The 22,557-nt window shown below is 40.6% G+C and overlaps 2 protein-coding genes and 1 non-coding gene across 3 annotated transcripts in view; 2 read left to right on the forward strand and 1 right to left on the reverse strand.

Moving 5' to 3' along the window:
• LOC138052165 (cyclin-L2-like) overlaps positions 1-6,856 on the forward strand; it is a 34,411-nt gene extending 27,555 nt beyond the window's left edge. Inside the window, exons 7-12 of the mRNA XM_068898541.1 lie at positions 621-720; positions 1,483-1,545; positions 3,070-3,111; positions 4,567-4,735; positions 5,523-5,640; positions 6,134-6,856. Coding sequence (XP_068754642.1) covers positions 621-720; positions 1,483-1,545; positions 3,070-3,111; positions 4,567-4,735; positions 5,523-5,640; positions 6,134-6,662 — 1,021 coding nt within the window. The 3' untranslated portion in view covers positions 6,663-6,856. The remainder of the gene's footprint in view (positions 1-620; positions 721-1,482; positions 1,546-3,069; positions 3,112-4,566; positions 4,736-5,522; positions 5,641-6,133) is intronic.
• Positions 6,857-10,928: 4,072 nt separating this feature from the next.
• On the forward strand, positions 10,929-11,000 carry Trnac-gca (transfer RNA cysteine (anticodon GCA)). Its single transcript has one exon. It is a non-coding gene; the product is annotated as a tRNA-Cys (tRNA).
• Positions 11,001-13,573: 2,573 nt separating this feature from the next.
• LOC138052168 (uncharacterized) overlaps positions 13,574-22,557 on the reverse strand; it is an 18,678-nt gene continuing 9,694 nt past the window's right edge. Inside the window, exons 2-6 of the mRNA XM_068898544.1 lie at positions 19,919-22,557; positions 18,930-18,995; positions 15,763-16,459; positions 14,271-15,584; positions 13,574-14,011 (exon numbers count right to left, since the gene is read on the reverse strand). The exon at positions 19,919-22,557 is cut by the window's right edge and continues 3,030 nt beyond it. Coding sequence (XP_068754645.1) covers positions 16,444-16,459; positions 18,930-18,995; positions 19,919-22,557 — 2,721 coding nt within the window. The 3' untranslated portion in view covers positions 13,574-14,011; positions 14,271-15,584; positions 15,763-16,443. The remainder of the gene's footprint in view (positions 14,012-14,270; positions 15,585-15,762; positions 16,460-18,929; positions 18,996-19,918) is intronic.

Raw genomic sequence — 22,557 nt, forward strand, 5'->3', positions numbered from 1 at the left:
ATATCATTTCCAAACGGTGCAAAGTTCTTCGTACACATTCATCACATGCCGCGGTCTCTTTCTTTATCTTCCCACGGCCTCATTCACATCAAGAATGACAGGTAACAAATCGGGGCGCTCCAAATGGTCACGTGAGCAAGTCGAAATTCAAATGCAATTGATCATTTTTTGGGGGTTGCAAACAGTTTAGTGATTTTGGTGGTAGTAAGAATTACTTCAGGTTTCTGAACATGAATTTTCGTTGTCAAGAGCAAAGCAATGTTGTAGCCATGATCCCTGAGCTCTTTAGCCTGCAAGTGGTCAAATTGAGATTACCAAATGATTAATAATTTGTTTACCATGGAAATCAACACCGAATAAAGTGACAATATCCCTAAACTATTGAAAGAAGCAAAACTCAAAAGTTAGTTATATGATCTGGCTCCTTATGTACATGTATAAAGGTTGAAGTTAATTTGAGATCTGTGTCTTGTGTTAATTTGGTATAATTATGATGACAATTTTCTATGGTTTTATAGAATTACATTGTGCCAGCAAATTTGCAAATGAAATGACTTGTTATAAACAGTTACATATAGCTGGGAAGGTTTAACTGATAACAGTCTTTATTTCTCTTACAGGAATTTTATGAATGATAGTTTTAGAACCAATGTTTTTGTAAGATACCCTCCAGAGACTATTGGCTGTGCCTGCATTTTCCTCTCGGCAAGACAACTTGGGGTATGTATTGTTTACTAGACTTCAAAAGTGTTTGCAAGAAAGATCAGGGTTCTTGTCCCCCTTTCAAGACCGTTAAATCTTAAGAACCATTTTCAAATTGGCTCAGTTACTTAATTTAAACCCCCAGAAGTCCTTCAATTGTTACTGAATCACATTACATTGTTTGAGAGGTTGTCGGAGCTAGAGTCTCGCAAACCTGTATGTAAAGAGTTTTTTTAAGTTAACCTGTTCATCCCTAAGGGCTGACCTTTTAATCGTTTGGCATAAGATAATGTAAAATCTTCAAGTTTCCATTAAAAGTTCTTGATAAATGATCAGAATGATTATTTTGTATTACCATACAAAATTTGGTAAAATTGAACAAGAGCTCCCCTAATTTACCGTCAATAAACTGTGGGCCGACATGTTACTAACAGTTTACTGACAGTTGGCCAACAGATTACTGACAAAAGAAAAGCTCAGCAGAGTCTTAAGAGCAAAGGGTAATATTCAATATCTGAGGGGTTTCTATGGACTCTGAAGTTTAACTTTCAACCGATGGTTTCATTTGTTACTGCTGTCAATTATTTGGACCATTAAAACGGGAACTGGATGTGACCCATAAACCTGTTCTACTTCAGTGATTTGTGATGGACGATAACTTAACTGTTTATTGGAACTGAACTTTAATGAAACGTACATCCTCGAGCGTCTCAAAGTTTTATACTCAAGAAGTGTGCAAAGCTAGTATAAGCTAATGCATTTAAATGTCCTTCTTGATAGATTTGTTTACCAACCAGACCGCCCTGGTGGGAATTATTTGGTGCGAGGTTAGAAGATCTTGAGGTTCGTTTTGGTATTTTCTGTTAACAATAGACCTTATTCATAAATGTCGGTCACATTTATAATTCTTTTGTCCACGTGCAAATTAGCCTACCAAGCCTCATTTTAGAGCACGAATTCTTTTCAATTCACTGTATGGTATCGAGGCTTGCTAGGGTAATTTTGCACTTCGACAAAAGAATTATATATTGACCGCCATTTATGAATAAGGTCTATATAATAGTGTTTATTGTGCTAATTGATTACTTGCGTTATCTTCCGGGGTTAACAATTTCCATCTCAGTCATTCATTTCAACAGCGAAATTGCACCGTTTTGACAATTTCAGTCCTGATAAGAGTCCATCACCTAAGAGACGGATTTACGTAGATTGGCTTAGTACCCATCAGCGTCAGAAAAGTTAGTGTCTCTTTTTAAACGAAGTTTTGCAGGAAAATAAATAATAGAACAGATCGGCTAACTGAATGCTGTACCCAATTCAAACTCTTTGGTTTGCATCCACGTGATGAGACGTTATGTTGGTGTACAAAACAATAGAAAATGGCCTCACAAGTTGCATAATAATTTGAAAGTCAAATTCCCAAAAAGACATTTTACTGCATTGTTCTGTTCACCAACATGGCCGCCGTGACGTCAGATGGAAACCATCAATTGCTGGTTTTCACTCACGTGATCAACAGCCATGTTTTTCAACGAAAACAAAGGGAACCGTTTGCATAATAATAGAGTTAAATTCCCGGAGGATTTGGTCGGGGCACCAACATGGCCGCCTTTTCTTTGTTTAGGGGCACCAACATGGCGGTCGTGACGTCATGTGAAAACCGAGAATTGTTTATTTTCCCGCAAAACTTGGTTTAAAAATAGACACTTTTCTGACGCTGATGGGGATAAACCTGAGACCAGATTGTTACTCTTTGGTAGTGGACTCTTGGTCCTAGCAGTATAGCGGAACAATTGTCATCTGAACCTAGTTTAATGACCTACGTAGCTCCCACGAGTGTCCTATTGCTCAGTGGCTGAGTTACCGAACAAGGTCAGGTCGTAGGTTAATCGACTCCTGCAAAGGAGCACTCGGATTTTTCCGAGTGTCCCCGAGTCACCACTGACGAGTGTCCTTTTGGTCAGTGGCAGAGCATACGAACCTTGTGTGGGCCCAGTTCCATCAGTAGGGCTAACGCTCACATGGTTCATATGGGATAGAAATCTAGCACTTCACGTTACACTACACTCTCTTCAGTTAATTCAGTAATCAGAAGGTCGTAGGTTCGACTCCTGCAACAGGAGTACTCGGATTTTTTCCGAGTATCTCCGAGTCACCATTAAAAAAAATATCTCTTGAGAGTTTTCAATCAATGCGCGGGTAAAATACATTTCAGGTAAGGTGCACTTCTCATTCCAACTGAAGCAAATTGAAAACGTTATCATATAAGTGATTGTGTTGTATCTTTAAACGTGAATCCCGTGGATTGCATTGCAGAGAACCAGCTTTGCTTTCGTTCATTTTTTAATCAGTTTCTTCCCTTTTCAGGAAATAAGTTTGACACTTTTGAGTCTCTATACAAGATCGAAGGTAAATATCCAGATGTTGTGTCACAATACATGTTTTCACTTTCTACAGAAGCTGATTTTGATGAGCCAAGGCAATTGATTCACTCTCATGCGCTATGGTCTCTTGTGACTGACTTTCTCTCTAGTCCAGGACAAGCTGATCACAGAAACCCAAATAACGTTATTTCTTTAAATAAAAAAGATATCAGTGTCACCTAAGGCAAGAGATCCTTGGTTATTATATAAACACCAATGAAATACCAAGGGAACTTTCGCGCGATAACATGATATCTTCACACGTGAAGATAATATTTTATTCACACGTGAAAAGATCACTGTTGCTATGGTTAGATATAAAGATTGCGCCTTTCGATGCCTTTCTTGAAAAGATTTATTATTTCATTGGTATTGAAAAATATTCCACGCGTTTGCTTCGCTCACTCGTGAAATATTTTTTAACACTCGAAGAGAAATTTCGTATCTCCGCGCGTCCATGTAATCTCCCCTATATGATTTGTTTAAAAAATTCAGACACTTCTTAGAGGATTCGTTAAGTCTACGCATATATGTATTTCCAACGATGTCAAGGAGGCTGTGTCACTGCAGTGCAGTACAGCTTGTGTTGTTTTCTACCAATTGCTCGCCCCCTACTCGCTATTCAACTTAACGGTAACTCAGAAATCACTTTTAAAGGACACAAAGCGAAGCCTCGTGACAAAAATTTGTCCGTCGAGCATGCGAAATGTATTTTTCAAACAACAAAGATTAACCCTTGCAAAAACTGTTCTGCTAAATAGTTTTCAGAAACGCCATCTGCAATCCGTTTTAATCATATTTAGTTTCGCCCATCCCTACCTCCTTTTCTGTTTAGTGTTTTATTCAAACCTTCGATGTTTGAAGTAGTTATAATTTTTACGTTTCGCTTGATTTCGTTGCCAGTTCCCCGTCGTTGAATTTGGCAAAATTTGGTTACACGGCCCCTTTTGAGGGTTTCTTTTAGGTTAGGATAAAAATGTAGCTGTTATCTCTACCCCAGTAGCCGAGGTATTCTAAGACACAAGTGGTGTTAAAGTTGGGGAGAAGAGCAGCGCGATACTTTTGTGAAGCTTATCAAAATTGGCGCGCATCTAATTTTGGCGTGTATTAAACAAAACTTAGTTTTGTTGGTATTTAAAGCTTGCAAACTATGTGCCTGTAAATACCAATTAACTACCGTACTCAAAGTAAATTAACAGACTGCTTACTCTTTCTTACAAAAAAAAGGCTAAATGGCTATAGATAAACCCTGATCACGTCCACTAGTTAAGGGACTGCAGTCCTTACATTCTACTATCCATATCCCACGGAAGGACAGCACAGGCCTTCAAAGATCACTGTATCACTAAATTATTTCAATACATCGTTTTGCTTAGAACTGAAAATCCCTAGAGCATTTCAATAAGCAGAGCTGGTGCTGAACGTTTGTTTGAACTCGTAGGCCAACATGGATACGCTTCAAAAAGCTGTGGCAGAAATTCGAAAGGGCCTTGAACAGAAAAAGAAGGAGAATAAACAAGATGGGGCCGCCACCGCTGGAAACTCAACCCCTAACTTGTCGCCCACAGGGGGGACATCAGCGTTGAGGGGTGAATCAAGGCCTGCAACAGGTACGTTGACGATTTACATCGTGGCTTACAATGTGCCCAAAGGACTACTACTTTAAGAAGAAGGTGCGACTTCTTCAAGAGCGAGTCTTAACCGATACTTGTTTGGATATTTTGGGCATATTTCTTCCTGAATGCTAATTCAGGTTATGAGTTTTGTGCCACAAGTAGGGAACCCTGCTTCGATTCATTTTTGTTCCGACATAGCCTGCGTACCTGGCAAAAAAAAACTATCCGCGAAGCCTCCGCCGGTTCGTTATTAGCTACCCGCCAGCTACGCAACCTTTCGCCTCGGATTAAACTTGCAGGCTTTCAAACTGCGCCAGTAAAGCCAAACGATTTAACCCCTCTAAAGTTGTACCAATAATAGCGTTATTTGATGAAGGCAACAAATTTTATGGCTGGTCCCAAACAAATTTTCCTTTCCTATCTGTAACTAAACTATCTATAAGGAGGAAACGTTACTTTTATACAAACGTTGGCCGTGTAGCACTTATATTTTAAACAGAGTTAACTGAATAGAGTGTAATGTGAAGTGCTCGATTTTTATCGTCGGATAGAAACCGAGCACTTCACATTACACTCTATTCCGTTTAGTCTGTTTATGTATATGGAGGGCAACCTTCTTATGTAGACAGCGGATACTAGATTTGTGGATTATGGGCTGGATATTATTTCCGTCATCACAGGTTTGTCCCGCAGGTGCCCTGTTTAGAGATCTCGGGTAGTATACTGTTTTTAAGATTTTAGCCTAATAAGCTATTTTTTCATCCCTTCGTATCTCATTTAGGATCAAGGCCTTCCTCGCCTGGTAAAGTATCGCCGCCCACTGCTGTTAACCCAGTCGACAGCAAAAAGAAGAGCTCGTCGAAGACGGAACAAGACAGCAAGCCGAGTCGAAAAGATCGGTAAATAGTATTCCTCTGTTGACTTGATTCGATCTTCCTTTGGGTATGTTGGTTCATTAGCTTTTCTGATTTCAACCCAGAACCAATAATGGTGGGTGTGCGTGTTTGTGCACAGAGGCAAAGAACAAAGAGAGGAATTAAACGCATTTTGTCTCTAAATTGCATTGGGTTCGCGCTTCAGTTAGCGCAGACGAAAACCATCGTCTTAAGTCGAGCGCGAAAGCTGCAACTGGAATGCACTGTTGTGATGCTCGCGAAATTATTAGCAATTTCTGTGTCGCAAGACTTTTTGGGAACCTTACTTGAAGGAGTTATGGGGCTAGCTAACCCCGAGAGAGCTTGCATGCATCCTATCCACAAACTCACTATATCTTTCAATGATAAACGGGCTTATCTCGTTTGCTATCATTTGAACGTTTTAAAATTGTTCTGTGTATCTCGGGTGGTCATAGTACTTAAGGGCGATACGGCTTTGTCTGTTTTCTTCTTGCAGCCCTGAAGCGGGTCGTCGAAGCCGATCGCCAGTTGATAGACGTTCTCGTAGCCGGTCGGGAAGCCGAACACATAGCCGAAGTCGTAGCCGATCAAAAAGTTTCAGCATCTCAATTAGTCCAGACATTGTAAGTAGAAGTGAGTCGGAAAGCAGCGACGAAAGCCCAGAGAAACATAAGGAGGCTGTCAAGAGTAAACGACGACGAAGCCCCGTCCGAGCAAGGGACGAAGAAAAACGAATGCGCCCCATGAAGTACGACGGCGAGTATGTTCGGAAAAAAGCGAGAACTGATGGTAGTTTAAACAGTTATAAAAGGGAAAAAACGCGGGAACGGAGCAGTTCACCGTTCTCTCGCAGCCGAAGCAGATCGCGAAGTAGGAGTCGAAGTCCAGAGAGGTCGAAAAAACATCGTGGCAAATACGAACGCGACCGAGAAACGAAAAAACGAGGCGACCGACACCGTAACCGAAATGGAGTGGACTACCGGTCAAAGGATAAAGGACGCGAACATGGAAGATATCGCAGATGACGGTGTTATTTGATGTTTTTGTATAAAAACCTCCCTGGTGGAAACTCGGTTTATGTATTTTTTTCCTTACCTCGTTGTAAATGTTTTTTTGCGCGTAAGATCTGCACGACATACCGTTCATTCTCCATAGAACTATCAATCCACTCAGTTGCAGAAGACCTGTTTGCCTGTAAAATAAAGTTGCTGTTTCTAAATCTGTGTATTTGTTTGCTTTGTTATATTTTGTAGGGCTTTTTTTTTTGTCCCATTGCGGGGAATTGACTGCAAAAAAATTGGCTTAGCACATTTTTCAAATAATTTTTTTTCATTCAAGCACAGTACCCCTGGGTATTTTGTCTCGATATTTTATTGTTTAAGTGTTTTGAACCACGTCGCTAGCTATAGCATTATGTAGAGGGGAAGGCAGTGACTAATGATAATGCAATCTTTGTGGTAAACTTCAATTTTATTTCCTTGATGGGTGTTTCATATTATTTACATGGCAAGTAATGAGGCGAACAACGGGTCCGGTTGGTATACGCCTGCCTCCAGAGTCGACAATGGGCTCTTTGCACGATACTGTCACGTGGTACATTGTACAAAAGCCGCCATGATGGCGAAAGAATGCAACAGCCTCCAAAACAAAGCGATTTCAACCATCCAAGCGTGACTTTTCTTTGTTTTGGATGTCCCAGTGCGTAGCTTGCCATTCAGCAGGGCAGATTTTATACCATGTGACAGTTTCATGCAAAGGGCCCATTGTACATACAAAATGCATTTTGGCTCTGAGGAAGAGCAAAGTGTCCTCTATTAGCACTCGCCCCGATTCGTATAAAAGACTAAGACGAAATACTCCACGGGGAATTGCTTAGTCTTACAAATCACGATGAGTTTTGGTATTCTTGTTGAACCAAATTTAACCTACATCTCAATGTGCATTTTTCAGAGCCTCTATAAACTTACAATTGAATGAAAGCGACCTGTGGCCTAAAAGTATAGGCAATCACATGAGTTTCGAGTGCAGTTTGGACTAAATAAGGACGAGTAATTTTTTTCAAAGACGAACAAATGTCGGGCGAGTGCAATTTGTCGTCTATTGTAAGTGCTTATTTATTCCAATTTGCACGAGGAAAGTCATTTCTTACTTATAAATAATATACACGAACAAATTTGAGATGGTTAAGCAGAAGCAACGCACGCGTATATCACGCAATTGCGCCATCCGGGGCTCGCGTTTGAGTGGCTTTCTGAGTTTCTTTCTTAATTGACCAATCAGAATACTTGGTTTATTACTCCTTTTTTGCACTGAATTACCTGGTTTCTGCACTTTATTACCTGAAAACTGAATTTCTCCTAGCCGATCAGAATGGAGTAATTTTTCATGTATATAAATCAAGAACAACGTATTCGAAGGGAAGTACAACGAAATAGTTAGGGATGGGAAAAAGGTATGAAATTCCTCTGCCGCATGATTTGGGCTGCAGAGCGTAAAGAACACCTGGAAACATAGAGTTCGAGCAGATTCCCTAGATAAGCCTGGGGAAGGCTGTTACATTTTACCGGGAGCCAGTTCAATTTTTGCAGAACCCGGTACGATGTTCCCGGTGTTGTGGTCTGACCTTTCCAGCATGTGGTCGGTTTGGCAGGATTAGCTTGAGGGGCTTTTGTGTGAATGAGACCACAATTGTATAACAGCCAGAAGTCAGGCTACTCAGCCAAGTGCTGAAGGCTCACTCAAACTCAAACTCATTATTGGTCACGTGATTTACATTTTAGACCTATGCTATAAGCGGTGAAGTTGACTGTCTTCTTAGCGGGGAGCCCATTCCTTTGATGCCACTTAAACCGTCATGAAAAGCGTTTCGTAGTGAAGTGAAGTGAAGTTGTTAGTCTCTCCCCCTCCGGGCTTTTCAGGACTATTTCACAATGCTTTTTGTGGGGGACTATGGCCAGACTGCCTGTTACGCAGTTTACAATTAATTTCTGGAAGTGAACGATGCCCCGAACCAGATTAGGTCAGCTAATTAGGTCAGACCACAACACTTGGGACAACGTCCCCTACTCTTTTCGAGAAGCGACTGGGTTCTTTAACGTCCCATACTATTTGATTTTCAACAAGGGCTATGAGACGGGAACTCGGTTTACAGTCCTTATCCGAAACGAGGTTAAAGTCTAATCATTTGTGGGTGTAATTACAAAGTCAGCACTTTCTCCTCAGTTATTACTGTGTGCTGGTCCGGTCGGAGTTGAACTCTTGACCTCCCGCGTGACAGCCCGATATACAACCAACTGAGCCACCGGTGGTAGTGGGCTAAACGAGTTGATTTTGCCTTTTCGATATTTACTCAGATTAAAAAGAGGCACCTAATGCAATCATTATATTGCTGGACAGAAGTTAATGACTTTCCTCCCTCCCTTCATTATAGTACAATACTGTGCAGAATACTCGATACGCTACAGCGATTCGCAAATCAAATGAAAACCCGGGGTATTTACCATTTACACGGAAAATCCGGAAATTTCGGTTATAATAATATGGGTGACAAATTACTCCTTAATTTTGGCGCGAAATTTCAGCGTTAATTTATAATTTCACATGTGAAATTACATTGTTGCCATGGCAACTTTTCATATAGTGCTAAAATGGTGTCCAGGCTTGAAAATTAAGGAGTAGTTTGTCACCCATGTTATTAATAGCTAATCAAATGGTATACTCGTGAAATTAGGGAATAATTTCACTTGCGTTTTGTCCAAAATCAAATAATTTCCCTCGCCTAAAGGCTCGGGAAATTATTTGAATTTGGACAAAACGCGTGTGAAATTATTCCCTAATTTCACGCGTCAACATTTGATTACCAATACGAATATCAAATGGTACACACCATTCCATTCAGAACTTTTCAGAAATTATGATGCATTGGTACAATGAATGTCTTAATTCTATCCCTTTAGGGCTTTCCTGTTGATACCAGTAAATTATTTACGTTATCCAGCTTTTATTGGGACAAGCTGCAGCATTTAATACTTACACCTAAGATTTCCACCTGGATGGTTCGTGCAAATAGTAAGCACCCCCGAGCTACTAATCTAGTAAAACAAACGCAGAGCCACTAAGTCCCCTGCCGGTTTCTCTGTATGTAATTGCATGGGCCCGAGGGCAATGAAGGATTAATTTCACGTGTACTTTCAAAGTTTTTCACAAAATTGCCCGAGTCACGAAGAATACAAGTGAAATTGCTGGTTTTCACTCACGTGATCAAAAGCCATGTTTTTCAACGAAAACAAAAGGAGGCGTTTGCATAACAATAGAGTTAAATTCCCAGAGGATTTGGTCGGGGCACCAACATGGCCGCCTTTTCTTTGTTAGGGCACCAACATGGCGGTCGTGACGTCATGTGAAAACCGAGAATTAATCCTTAATTGCACGAGTACAAAATTATTGAGAGAAGCCCGTTCACTAATGCCACGACAAATAACAATGAACTTAATACGCTTAAATCGTTGCTGTCAGAAATAGCGCTTAAAATGTAATTTATATGTGATGGAAAAAATAAAGTTTTATCAGAGTCAGAATCTGGAAGAAGATTCTCTTGTAACTTCGCTTGCTCTAAATAAGAAACTGTTAACCAATCAGGATCAACTAATCGTGCCCTCTTGATTACCAAAACTGCCCTCGTGATTAAGAAAAAAATGCCCTCCGTCTCAGCCAAGCAGCATTTAGTAATTTTGCCCCGTATGTGATATACAAATTCGTCCGAGTGCTTCATTTGCCGAGATGAGACAACCAAACAGTGCTGGGAGATACATTGCTAAGAGCCCACAACTCAGAAGTGTCTCATTTGGCCTTGGTCCATCAGTTTACGGTAATATCTAAATTTAGAACACAAGTCCCGCCAAATAATGGCCAGTCAGATTGGGCCTAATGACCGCAACTCTCCTAATAGGTCCGCAATCATGTAGCCACACGAGAGATCGGACCACTTTCGAGATAAGTGGATTATACGTGCTAAATATAAAATCATGTAAGGAACGCGATGGCTGCTACGTTTTGTTTCCACAAATATTTCGTAGTAGCCGTTCAAAATAGAAAATACCGTAAATTGATGGGTCTCCTTCCATAGCAGATCGAGAATTCTTGGTTTAGAACTTCTGGTGGTTTCCATAGATTTTTATGATTTTGTATACTGTCCTAAACAAGAGAAGATATTGCGGTTTCTGGAGCGCTAAAGCAAAGCTTCATCTCTTTGTGTGGTCGCGACATCCTGCTCAGAAGTTACATCCCTGGAGGGGAGCATAGCTCTGTGGTAGAGCATTGGACTGCAGATCGAGAGGTCACTGGTTCAAGTCTGGTTGCTCCCTCATTCGTATAAGGCATATTTTACTCTTTCTAAGGTCTGTTTTCATTATTGGTTTGCTAGTGAAGAGAGTTTCCGTCGTTTTTCGTCGTTTTTCTTTTGCCTTGCGTGTACCGTGTTAAAAAAAAGAGGTCGCTTTGTGGCGTCTCGAAAACTGATTAAAGCATGAAATCCTGATTTATAGAATACCATCTGCAGTCCATTACTTCACGAGAGGGGAACATAGGTCAGTGGCTGAGTATTAGACTGCAGATCGCGAGGTCACTGCTTCAAAGGTGGTTGCTTCCTGGGTAGTGAAGCAAGAATGAATATCTTTATTTAGTGGATAGCAGTAAAGGACCCACTAAATGGGGACACTATAAATTAAAGTAAACAATTACTATAACAATTAAAATTGATAAAACTATTTACATGTATATAATTAATAAATAGAAACCAGGATATAAAATTTGCGAGATAATGTACATGTGCATGATTGTTTAAGTGCCCATAACCTAATTTTTCTCACTTAGTCATCTGAATCTACACATATCTCATACACGTTTCGCGAAAAAAAATGGCGATTTTCCCAAATCGCGATTTGAAAATGAAATTAGAAAACGTTCAAATTTGCCGCCATTTTGGCTCACCATTCGCCTTAGTCTTCTATCGATTCTTCCCGGTCACAATACTGCTGTGACGTAGATTAAGGAACACGTGACTTCAAGTGAAAAAGGAATAGCGATACAAACAGTATAGTAAGGAATAATTCCCTTGAAAATGCCTAAAAGATGCGTAACCACTCGATGTAACAACACAGCTGATCCTAAAAAGAGAATAAGTATACGTAGGAATCCTTCGACTCGCAAAACGCAGTACCTCAAAAAAGATGGAAAAATGGCTGCAGATTTTGTCTTGGTAAAAAGAAGCCCGGTAAAACTTCTTCACTGTGCTAGATTCACTTCAAAGAGTATGACTTTCAGTATTGTATGGGCAGCAAAACGAAAAGATCGTTAAAGACGGATGAGATTCGCTTACAGGAACAGACGTAAGCGTTGACTTTAATTCCCTCGCGAGACCTTCCTTATCCTCTTGTTCTTTTCTGTAATTTTGTAGCCTCGTCTGCTAATGGTTCTTCCACGTAGGGATCCGTGTCGTTATGGGTTTCAGTGCTAGTGCTGGCTGACTCGTCGAGACCGGCAACTACTCGCCTCAAATTCTTTTCTTAAATCGCCAGATTATTCACTTCCAGATTCAGAGGCACTTTCCTTGATGATAAATATAGGCATGATTGATTTTTTGTTTACTAAAAAATACCAAAAACGATCGCTGAGCGATACCTTGGCGTTGATTAGTACGAAAAGACAAGACCCACGCCAACAAGCATTCCTTAATCTTCGTCACAGCGAGCCCGTGAGGTCCTGACCAGCGGATGGGGTGTACCAAACAAAAGTAGGATTGAAAAAATCGTAGAAAATTCGCCTCTCGCTGGAATTGAAAAATTCTCTCGCCAAAGTTCATTTTTTGATATGGACTTTCAAAGAGGAAAATAAAACTTTTTAGGTTATGGGCAGTTTAAGCAACGGCAACGGCAAAATATAAATGCGCGTTATTTTAATCGCTTAGTGACTATTGCAACTTTCAATATGACTAGGGTGTGGTGGATCCTCAAAAATGACACTCGTCGGAAGGAGTGAAAATTTATCCTCAAGTGCTGACGTTCTTCATAAAACCTCAAATTTGGCTGTTTCCCGTTGTTGTTTTGCAGTCGACGGCAAAGAAATGGGCAAAAGTGAAAAACGCACGTGCAGGGCGTGCAAAGCTATTGTTTTTGCCCACTAAATATGCACATTTGTGACGTTCTCGCTGCCGTCACCGTTGTCGTTGCTTAAGCTCCCTAATGTAGGCAGGTCCTTGACATTTTTCAGCAGATCATAGTCGATAACTAAGGGCCAATGTATCTAATAGAATACTTCCTACGTGTATAGTCGTTTTAAATCTGGGTATGGGGAATTCCTTGTTTCTCAGTGAATGTTTGGTGTCTGTCCTTTGGAAAGGTTAGGGTTAGGGTTAGGGTTAGCAACCTGTAACCGTCTGTTACACAGTGTGTACAAGTTAGTCATACTCATAATTCATCATAACATGTTAAGATTTACGTCACTATCATAAGTAAGATTGTTCTGTTAAATGTTCCACAGGAGTGGCCAAAATAATAATCTCTGAGAGCATCTCCTGAAGAGCTCTGCTTTACTTTTTGAGGTCTATTTTCGTCACTGGCTCGATGGCAAAGAGAGTTTCCAGCGAGCTATGATGGTTCAATGGCAGAATTTTCACTTTCCACGCGCAAGACCCGATGCGATCATTAACTAGTGGAAGCAGTTGGTGACTGTTCAAGAGAACCTCTTTTGGCTTTCAATTTATTTGAAACCTTCTCAGCACGGAGTAGTTTTGTGACAGGAATGAAGTCCAAAACAAACGAGTTTTACCATTTATTATCAAATACAACCCGGCCACCCTAACCTAAAAAGTATTCTTATCACTGAGACACTGCCAAATTCTGTCGGGTCATCTCCACTTGGGTAAAATATTCACTTATAGTAATAACAATGACCTTTATTTCTCATAGGATAAAACCATATATCTCATACACATGATGATGATATTGAATAAAGTGGTAGTTTTAAAAAGAACATATATAAAACTAACAATGAACTAACCTATAGAATTGACTATGTTTGAGGTTTAATCTGTTTAGAAAGACGGACTTAAGACGTTTTCACTTTTGGGCAATCACATTGTCTTTTGAGGAACACTTCTATTTTGGAAAGGATGTATGAACACTGAGAATGGGTGATCGATTACCTGCATATGTCACTTCAGTTGTTATAAATTTTCAGTGTTTCTTACTGCCTAAACAACTCTTGAGCTCTTACAAATGACTAGGAACTATAAACGTACGTCATCCATAGCCCTTTTTCATAATGTCGGCCAAACCAAATGTTCCCTCTTTTTAATGCTAAAAAGGCTTTCCAGCGTCTGTAAAGGCCCGTGCAAACGCTCGCAACATTGTTGGCCAACAAGACGCAACATTGTTGGGCCCAACATGTTGCGAGCGTTTGCACACCATGTTGTGTGTTGTTGCGTGTTGTTGCGACTTGTTGGAAGAAGTTTGACCAGGTTCAAACTTCATCCAACAACTACCAACAACTCGCAACAACACGCAACAACACACAACATGGTGTGCAAACGCTCGCCACAAGTTGGGCCCAACCAAGTTGCGAGCGTTTGCACGGACCTTAAGATGCGCAAAATTCAAAAGAAGACCCAAACCAAAGTAAAGGGAGTAGGTCTAATTTACATAAACGCTACCATTTATGAAAGTGGTCTATACTGGCTTTATACCAATTAAATTTTAGATTTAACCGCAATGCATGATCTTTCTAACTTTCATTTCGTGGTTTTCTACTCCTACGCAAGAGTAAAGAAATAAAAGAAAGGTATTTTTTAAACGACATTTCACTCCCTTCCCCTCAACCCTAGACTGTGAGTAACGCGGGCGTAGGGAGACGAATGGCTCGCGGCTTCACGCCTCGCATATCACTCGGCGGCTTTTCGCGCGAAAGAGAGACTGCCCGCAGTCTACCCCAACCCAACATGCCAAAAAAAAGTAGAACGTTGGAACACCAAGAGAACGGTTCCGCTCGAGCAGCAAGTTCGTTTTTTCTCATTAAGTCTTTTCAATTTTCTGCGACATCAAGAGCCCTCACTGACCTCGTCAACTCCTAGGCTGTAGTAATTCAGTCTTGAACCTTGCTCTAGGCGAAGGCAAGCTAGTGCTAAACTGCTAATAAAGGAAGTAACTTATACCTTTTTGGCGTGGTGGAAAAAATGGTTGTTAGCCCATAGGCAGTCATTTTATATTTTGATTCGAAAGTTGTGTCTGCAAGACCTGCAACAGTTGGGTACGTATAATCAGCAGTGATTATTCAGATGGTTTGCAACCACTCTTTAGCGACACAGATAAGAATGATAAGCCGATGAGAGATCTTCTGTTTTCATCCACCAACATGGTGACGACGAGGTAACGTGAAAACGGTACGAACTTTTCAAACCGCATTCCAATATTGAAATGAATGTTACCAAAGGGCATATTAAAACTGAAGTAGACACTGACTGACTCTTTGAAAGTTAGAAAAATCATCGCAGTTAGATTAGCAACACAATTCGAAAGCTGTCTTGACGTTTTTCATTGGCCTTGTTCACTACACTTTATGAAATGGGAGAGAAACTCCAACAAGACCTTTTTCTAAAAAAAAAAATTCTTCTGGAAACATCGTAATTTACAAACTGCGCTGCTCAATCGGTATTTGTTATAATTATGCCCTTCCCCCATCTTCCTGGAGATTCAATACCAAAATACACATAAAGTAATCATATACTATTCTTTTCACTACAGTTCTTTTGTATGAGCGTCATATATAAGTTTGATAATTGGTTTTTTCGGCGTTATTCTTACTTTTCTCTCTTCTCTTCTCACGGGATTTCGTTTTTTCTTTTCGTCGCTATTTTTTTCTTTTGACGGTTTGTCATTACTGAAAGAACTCTACCACTACACAGGGTTTCAATAGAAGCCGGTTACCGGCGGTATACCGCCGCCTGTTTTGCCTCACACCGCCGGCTAGTTTGCCTTGATTTTCACTAAAAATGCTTTCATAAACTTGTCAAACTGCCGCCTTCAATGGGATATCATGGACGGCTATTTCAGAAGTTATTGAAACCCCTGCCACTACACAGACATTGCTATATGACAATTGCTGTCAAGCCATAGTTTCCATTTCTGGACAACTATCGCAGCTGAGCATAGCCTGAAACTACTCCTAGTTCCTCAATTAACAAACAAAGTGAACTGACAACACTACTTAAAACAAAAACGTTTGGAGCTTCAAAATGACTGCAAAAATGGTACGATAAATAAAGAACTATGACTCAACAAAAACAGATAAAATAGAAATTATTTACACAGTCTTCGGACGACTGGTTTTAAATAGTGAAAACTGATATATTTTCGTATTTACATGTTAAATACACTGTTGCTCCCTCAATAGTTAGAAGTTTCTTTCTACAGGAACACGTTGGTCGAGCTATCGATTATCGCAAAGTTCAACTAGTCTACAGATTATACATTTAGATAAACTATTTCTGTTTTCAAGGTTTTAAATGCCCACCTTCAACCGACACGCTTCATTTTCGAACGTTTGTTTTTGTTATGGAATTCGCATTGCTTATCGTAGCGTTCTGATTGGATGAATTTCAGCTTTGGCGGGATTTTCATATATGGAAATTGTTCCACGGCAGGCAGTACCTGCCTGTTGAGGGTGGGCCTTTAAGCAATTATATAAACCCTGAGGAAATTTAGCTTCGGGTCCTTCAGGTCGATTGAACAGCAGCAAAATCGTTTGGTTCTCCAACTACACCAGAACACACCTGCCGTGGAGCAAGACATAAAAAAAACACAGTGAAAAAGCCTTTCCTTCAGATTTCGTGGCTTACTTACTCTTTCAAAAATGGTGAGTTGTTGTATTGTCTATTACGGGAGACTACGAGTGTGTCTATAAAAAGGATATACACAACATAATTGGCAATGGTCCTCTAGAACTTTCTTGCCGAGAAAAACAGCACCACATTCAAATGGCCGTTCATCGTGTTCGTATGGAAAATAGAATTGAGTTTGCAAGACAAACTTTCTTCATCGTGCAAACACGTCACGGCAAAGTGGAGTGAAAAATCATTGGTATCGATACGATGTGATCACGACTAGCGATAATGGGTACAGGCTAAGGAATGGTATGGCGGCTGTAGGCGTGTACAAAAAACCTACCAACTCGCTTTAAAGGTAAACATTACGAGTATTTTACAGTAAAACAAACATCATGCAGTAGTGTTGTCTCCTTTCATGTCGACGGCTTCCGTAACTGATGTTACCACTAAGAAAACTTTCCCATGTCTCCCACTGCCCTGAGGCCACCCCTACCCATTCAACTTTTGTAACCCAGCATGCCATTCGCACTTTGAGTATTCGCATGGCACGACTGAAATTTCGAATCTCTGAATCGTGGGTGAAACTGCTTGAGTTTGGTTAAAATATACAGGACGGAAGTAGCTACATCTCTTCTTTGGTTCTACTGATGAATTGGGCCAACAAGGATATTTTCTGCGCTTGTCTTTCGCTCCAAATGGCAGGTATGGCGAAATCATTGACAGCCTTCGATTCTTATTTTTCTTTGTAGTGAAAAATCGTATCAAACGGCAGGCTCAAGAAATTAGTGCACCAGAAAAACAACAACAATCTGCATGTTATGCTGATTTTGTTACAATATACTCGAATTTCTGCCAGTAAAAGCAAGTTCGAAGGTTCTTTAAACAAACCTTCATAAAACGAGTATCAAGATTTTATGAGTCAATGAGTCAATGAGTCATGAGTCAATGAGTTAGTGCAGTTACCCTAACCCATAAAATGAAAGCTAAAATTTCAGAGTGCTTAGGCCTAATCACTGAAACGACGGCTTAGGCTTAATCAATAAATTATTGCTACATTGACTGTGAGTCTCATTGACTCATGACTCATTGACTCATTGACTCATAAATCATGGGACCTCTCATAAAACACAACATCTGCACATGTCATACTGTATCTTGTCCTAAGTGAGGTTTGACCGCCCGTTTCACCCGACGGATTTGCGAACGGTTTCGACAGGACTCTTGTGGATGAATGCCACGCTAAGAATAATCCTAAATCCGCAAGTACATATCGTAAATAATTGCCACTTAATTTTATAATATATGTTATTGACACGAAAATCAAATGATCAATCAATCCATCCACCGGATCGGTCGATCGGCTAGTGGGTCGGCAAATCGTTGAAATAGTTGCTGACTCGTTAAAAACGAAGTTATTACTTTTGACCTTAATTTGACAAGTTATTACGTTAAGGTACCAAGGAGGTTCAAATCGAAACCGACTTCAATTATTTTATGCAACGTACATTTTTGCAATGGCTGCCAAATTCTCGCTCGCTCATTGGTTAATTTTTATTGTCAATAAGCGGACAGAGACATAAATTTATGCGATATTGACGCAATATTGCTCGGACCTCTTTAGCTCGTACGTTTTGTTTTCCCATTTCAGACCACGTGATGTTCTCAAGGGAATTCTCCTTTTGTTTTTTCATACGTTATGCGTACATATTCACGTGCATTGGACGACATTTGAAAGAAAGTTTTCCCTAGAGTAACATCACGTGCTCTGAAATGGGAAAACAAAATGTACAAGATAAAGAAGTCTATTGACTCCTTAATTTGACTCCTCTGCGGATCTACTCGGCTATCGCCTCGTGGACCCACAGGTACTTTGACAATGTTATGACGAAATTCATGATCAATAACAAGACAGACGCATGGTAAACTGACATCAATTTGTTAAATCGCATGTTCAAGACAAATGAGCACTTTTCGATACTATCAAAATCACTAGAGTGGTAAATCTGCCGTTAGAATTTTTAAATGCGGGCTCCAAAAAACTTATCACGCGATCCGCAAAAGAAGTAGTCACATGACATAACAAAAAGTTGTCACGTGGTTCGTGTAAAGCGCGTTGGCGGTAATGGCATTCAACAAGAAACACTTTTTTTGGATCACGTGACATTACTTTTCGGATCACATGACAATTTGTTTAAGATCACGTGTTTAGAATCGAACCGCTTCGGATTCAAATTTCCAACGGCAGTTTTATCACTCTGTTTTTGATAGTAGTGAGTGGAAAGTCGATAGATGGTGCAATCTTCATCCGCGTAAGAGAAAGCATATGTTTCGTCTGTAAATGACATTTATTTTTCCAAAAAAGAATTGTTAAACAAGTCGCCAAAACCAGTTTAGGTTTTGAGAGGTGATGACTAACCCATTGCTTGCTATCTCACTGGTTTGTCCGGTTTCCTTTTCACAGGAGTCAACTAAGCTGTTCATTCTGAAACAAAATTTTAAAGGCACGTTATCTATTTATGGCACAACCACTACTAGTTCAACTATGATACAAAAGCTTTTTGTCTCAGAGCAAGAGGGCAATCGTAAGATGTCCGGGGAAATTTTCTAATTTAAGCGGCTTATTTGATAAAAAAAAGAAGAAGAAACAAACACATTTTATTGTACATATTGTTTCTTCCTCTTAAATGTCATCTTTCTTGTACGAGTGCAATTCTGAAGGGAAAAAGGTAAAATTTTATCTAACATCAGTCGTGTCAAAACAAGTCAACAAAAGGGTAGCAGTTCTGGCATTTTTTGATCAGCAAAAAAGGCTCAGTTACCAGCAATAATAATAACTGAGCAACCTACATTGCTAACAAAGAGTAAGATTAATCGTCCGGATTATAAATCTGTTAAGTCTTTTCGCTAAAAACGGGCAGTGAGATTTCGTACTCGTTCTCGTCCTAAAATCTATTGGTCCCTGTTGTCAAGACGAGGACGGCAAAGAAATGAGCCAAAATTCAAAATGCATGCACGTGCAGGGCGTGCAGAGCTTGTGCCGTCGTCGTCGTCTTTGCGTAAGTTGGGAGCTTAAGCACGCGCGTTTTTGAGACGCGGACGGTAACCGGAAGAGAACATTTCGCGTGCCAGGAAAGTGGCGTCTCCCATACTTTTATAGTAATCATTTCTTACGGAGAAAAGATACTTAACAATGTAAACGTGGTTGTATGAAGACAAGTTAAAGGGGAAAACAACGCACTTCCGGTTACCGTCCGCGTCTCAAAAACGCGCGTGCTTAAGCTCCCTAGTCCTCTACTGTCTTCAAGACGTTTCTTCCAGTTACTACTAAAAAAGTTGTTACACATCACGGAAGAGGCCTTTTTTTTTAAAAAGGAGGTTCACAAAGATCAGTCACCACAGGCATACCTTTTTGTCTTTCCGTTAACGTCACCTTCTGGCGACCACACTCGTATAACTTTGAAACCAGTGAGGAAGAGGCCAATGGCAAACAGTCGTTTACTTGGATAGGACGCCAGACACTCCACGTGGTGGTCGACATGGATTGCTCCAAGCAACTGAGCAGAGTTGACATTGTACAATTCAACTGACTTATCGACACAGACCACAAATTCCTTATCACTGATGAACTTGCACTTGTCTCCTCGTAAGCGACGGAGTATGTTTCCTGACTTCGCATCAAGGATGTACACCCAGAAATGCGAGCTGAGAAGAGCAATATAATGTTCAGTGGGGGAGAACATGCCTCCATCTATGCCACTCTCCAAGTGTTGGATTTCCAAATCCTGACTCCAGAGTACTGATGTTCCAATGCACAACTGAACTGTACAAAATTCATCAATGTTGACGAGATGACCTTTACTATTACATGCAACAACCTTATGAAAGGATAGCTCTGATCTTAGGACATTCCCGCTTGATGTATTCAAGAAAACCAAGCCTCCTTCTGTTACGCAACCCACCTGATCTTCTGTTACTGGGATTACCCGGTTTATTTCACCCAAATCAGTCCATTTTCGGATGCATTTTGAAAGATCAAACTTCCACAACTCAAGCGCACCGCTGCTTGTTATCAACAGGACACCATCCGTTACAGAGAAAAGGCAATTCCTTCTTAACCGACTCTTTGCCTTGCGTTTACCGCTTGACACATCCCAAGCAGTAACTGGTTCTTCAGGTAACCAGATTCCAGCATAGACGGTCTTGCCATCCAACGAAAATGCAATCTGCTCAGCAATCGAGGCGTCCAAGTCCAAGTCACTGTTTCCGGTAAGCCGCATTTCAATCCCGCTATCCGTTGCTTTCAATTCGTTGTGACGATTAAGGACAAAACGCAAGTTAGCATCAAAAGGATCTGTATAAGAATTAGGATCACCGAATAGAAAGCCGCTATCACTGAAAAGCGTTGTGTTCGAAGAAAACATGAGACGAAAGTAGGTAACTACTGATGACGTTGAGTGTTTGTTTACCGGTACACTTAACGAAAACGACTCGTCGAATCTATCTTGAGAAAAACTCCAACAGTGAAGCTTTTCATTGTCCTGGCTATATCTTAACATCCCGCAAGTCTGTGACGTCGTCGTTTCAGCCAAAGTCGTGAAACAACTCACCACGTCAAGAAAAGAAATCAGTCCGGAGGAATGGGAAATTGCTAACACCCTTCCATCAAGAGACCATGCAAATGATAAAACATCCTGTTCTCTGTCAATGCGAGCAATCTCTGAGCCATTTTCCAGACTCCACATTCGAATGCACTTAGTATTGTCCAGGCAATCGGTTAACATCTTGGTTTTATCACCAGAGATTGAACAAACGGAGAATTTACAGTTACTCTCGATGAAAAGTGGTTCCAAATCCCCATCAATTGTGTAACAATGGCTAAGGATTCCTGGTAGCACAATGTCTTGAGAAGGATGAAACACCACGGAGCGATAACATGAGACAACAAGCGAAGAAGGCACCTGTCTGAATGTACCATCCACAAACCTCTTCGGTACTTTCATCGGACGCTCCCATAATAGTCTACCAGTTTGGAGTGACCACAGTTGAAGCATTCCGTTCTGACATTCGCACACCATGAAATCCTTTTCCGCAGAAACATCAATGCAGACAACTCTTGAGGAACATTCAAATTGTGCAAGAACCGGACCCTGTTGTGACTTCTTTTGTACGTATTCCATGTATGGCATCTCTGAATACCTGGTCTGCAAGAGGTTGGACGCCTGAGCAGACAGCACTGTTCCTCCTTCATTCAACGCGTTCTGCAAAAACAAATGAGGTAGGCTTGTGCATCTGTCATCATGATGGTATTTTCTAAGCACGTACTTCAGCGTATTCAAGATGCACTGTTTCCTTTTGGACAATTTCAAAGAGATCCGTTCCTTCTGAAGCCATGAAACGTCTTCAGGCGCTATGACACTGTTTACACATTGCTTAGCATACACAATTTCTAGATCTATGACGTATGCTTTAATTAGTTCCTTGAGGATGTGTGGTTCTCTGTCCCTGTATGAATGACAAATATGTCGAGTACCATGATACAGCGCATACATCTCAGTTGCACTAAATTGGACATCATGCACACCTCGCCGTTTCAGACGATCAAGCTCAACGGTACAAAGGTCTGCAAGTATGTGGTGGCCCTTTTTCTCGTCAGCGATAAATTCGTGTTCTCCATAACACGCTCTGTCTGTCAACCAATCTTTAACAGATTTGTGAATAACGTCGAGACGACCTTCACGAATGGGAAGAAGTGACGACACCGTGCAAATAGCGTTTACCACTTTGCGCTTTGCCGGAGGTGAATTTCCGCTGGGCACTAGTATTCTAGAAACAAAGTCAATAGGCAAGGGTTCCCTTGAAGCGGTAATAGCAGCAAGCAGGTTCATGAAATTAACTTCTTTGATGGAAAGATCTTGGTCGAGAAGTTCACCCTCCAAGCGTTTGAAAAAAGACTTGTAAACTGAAGAAACTCCCAGAGGAAGAATGTCATCCAGCTTTGCTCTACTCAAAACTGTTGGATTCTCCTCAATGTAAAGGATGAGAAA

This window comes from Montipora capricornis, chromosome 6 (genome assembly GCF_036669925.1).
Source record: "Montipora capricornis isolate CH-2021 chromosome 6, ASM3666992v2, whole genome shotgun sequence".
Taxonomy (NCBI): domain Eukaryota; kingdom Metazoa; phylum Cnidaria; class Anthozoa; order Scleractinia; family Acroporidae; genus Montipora; species Montipora capricornis.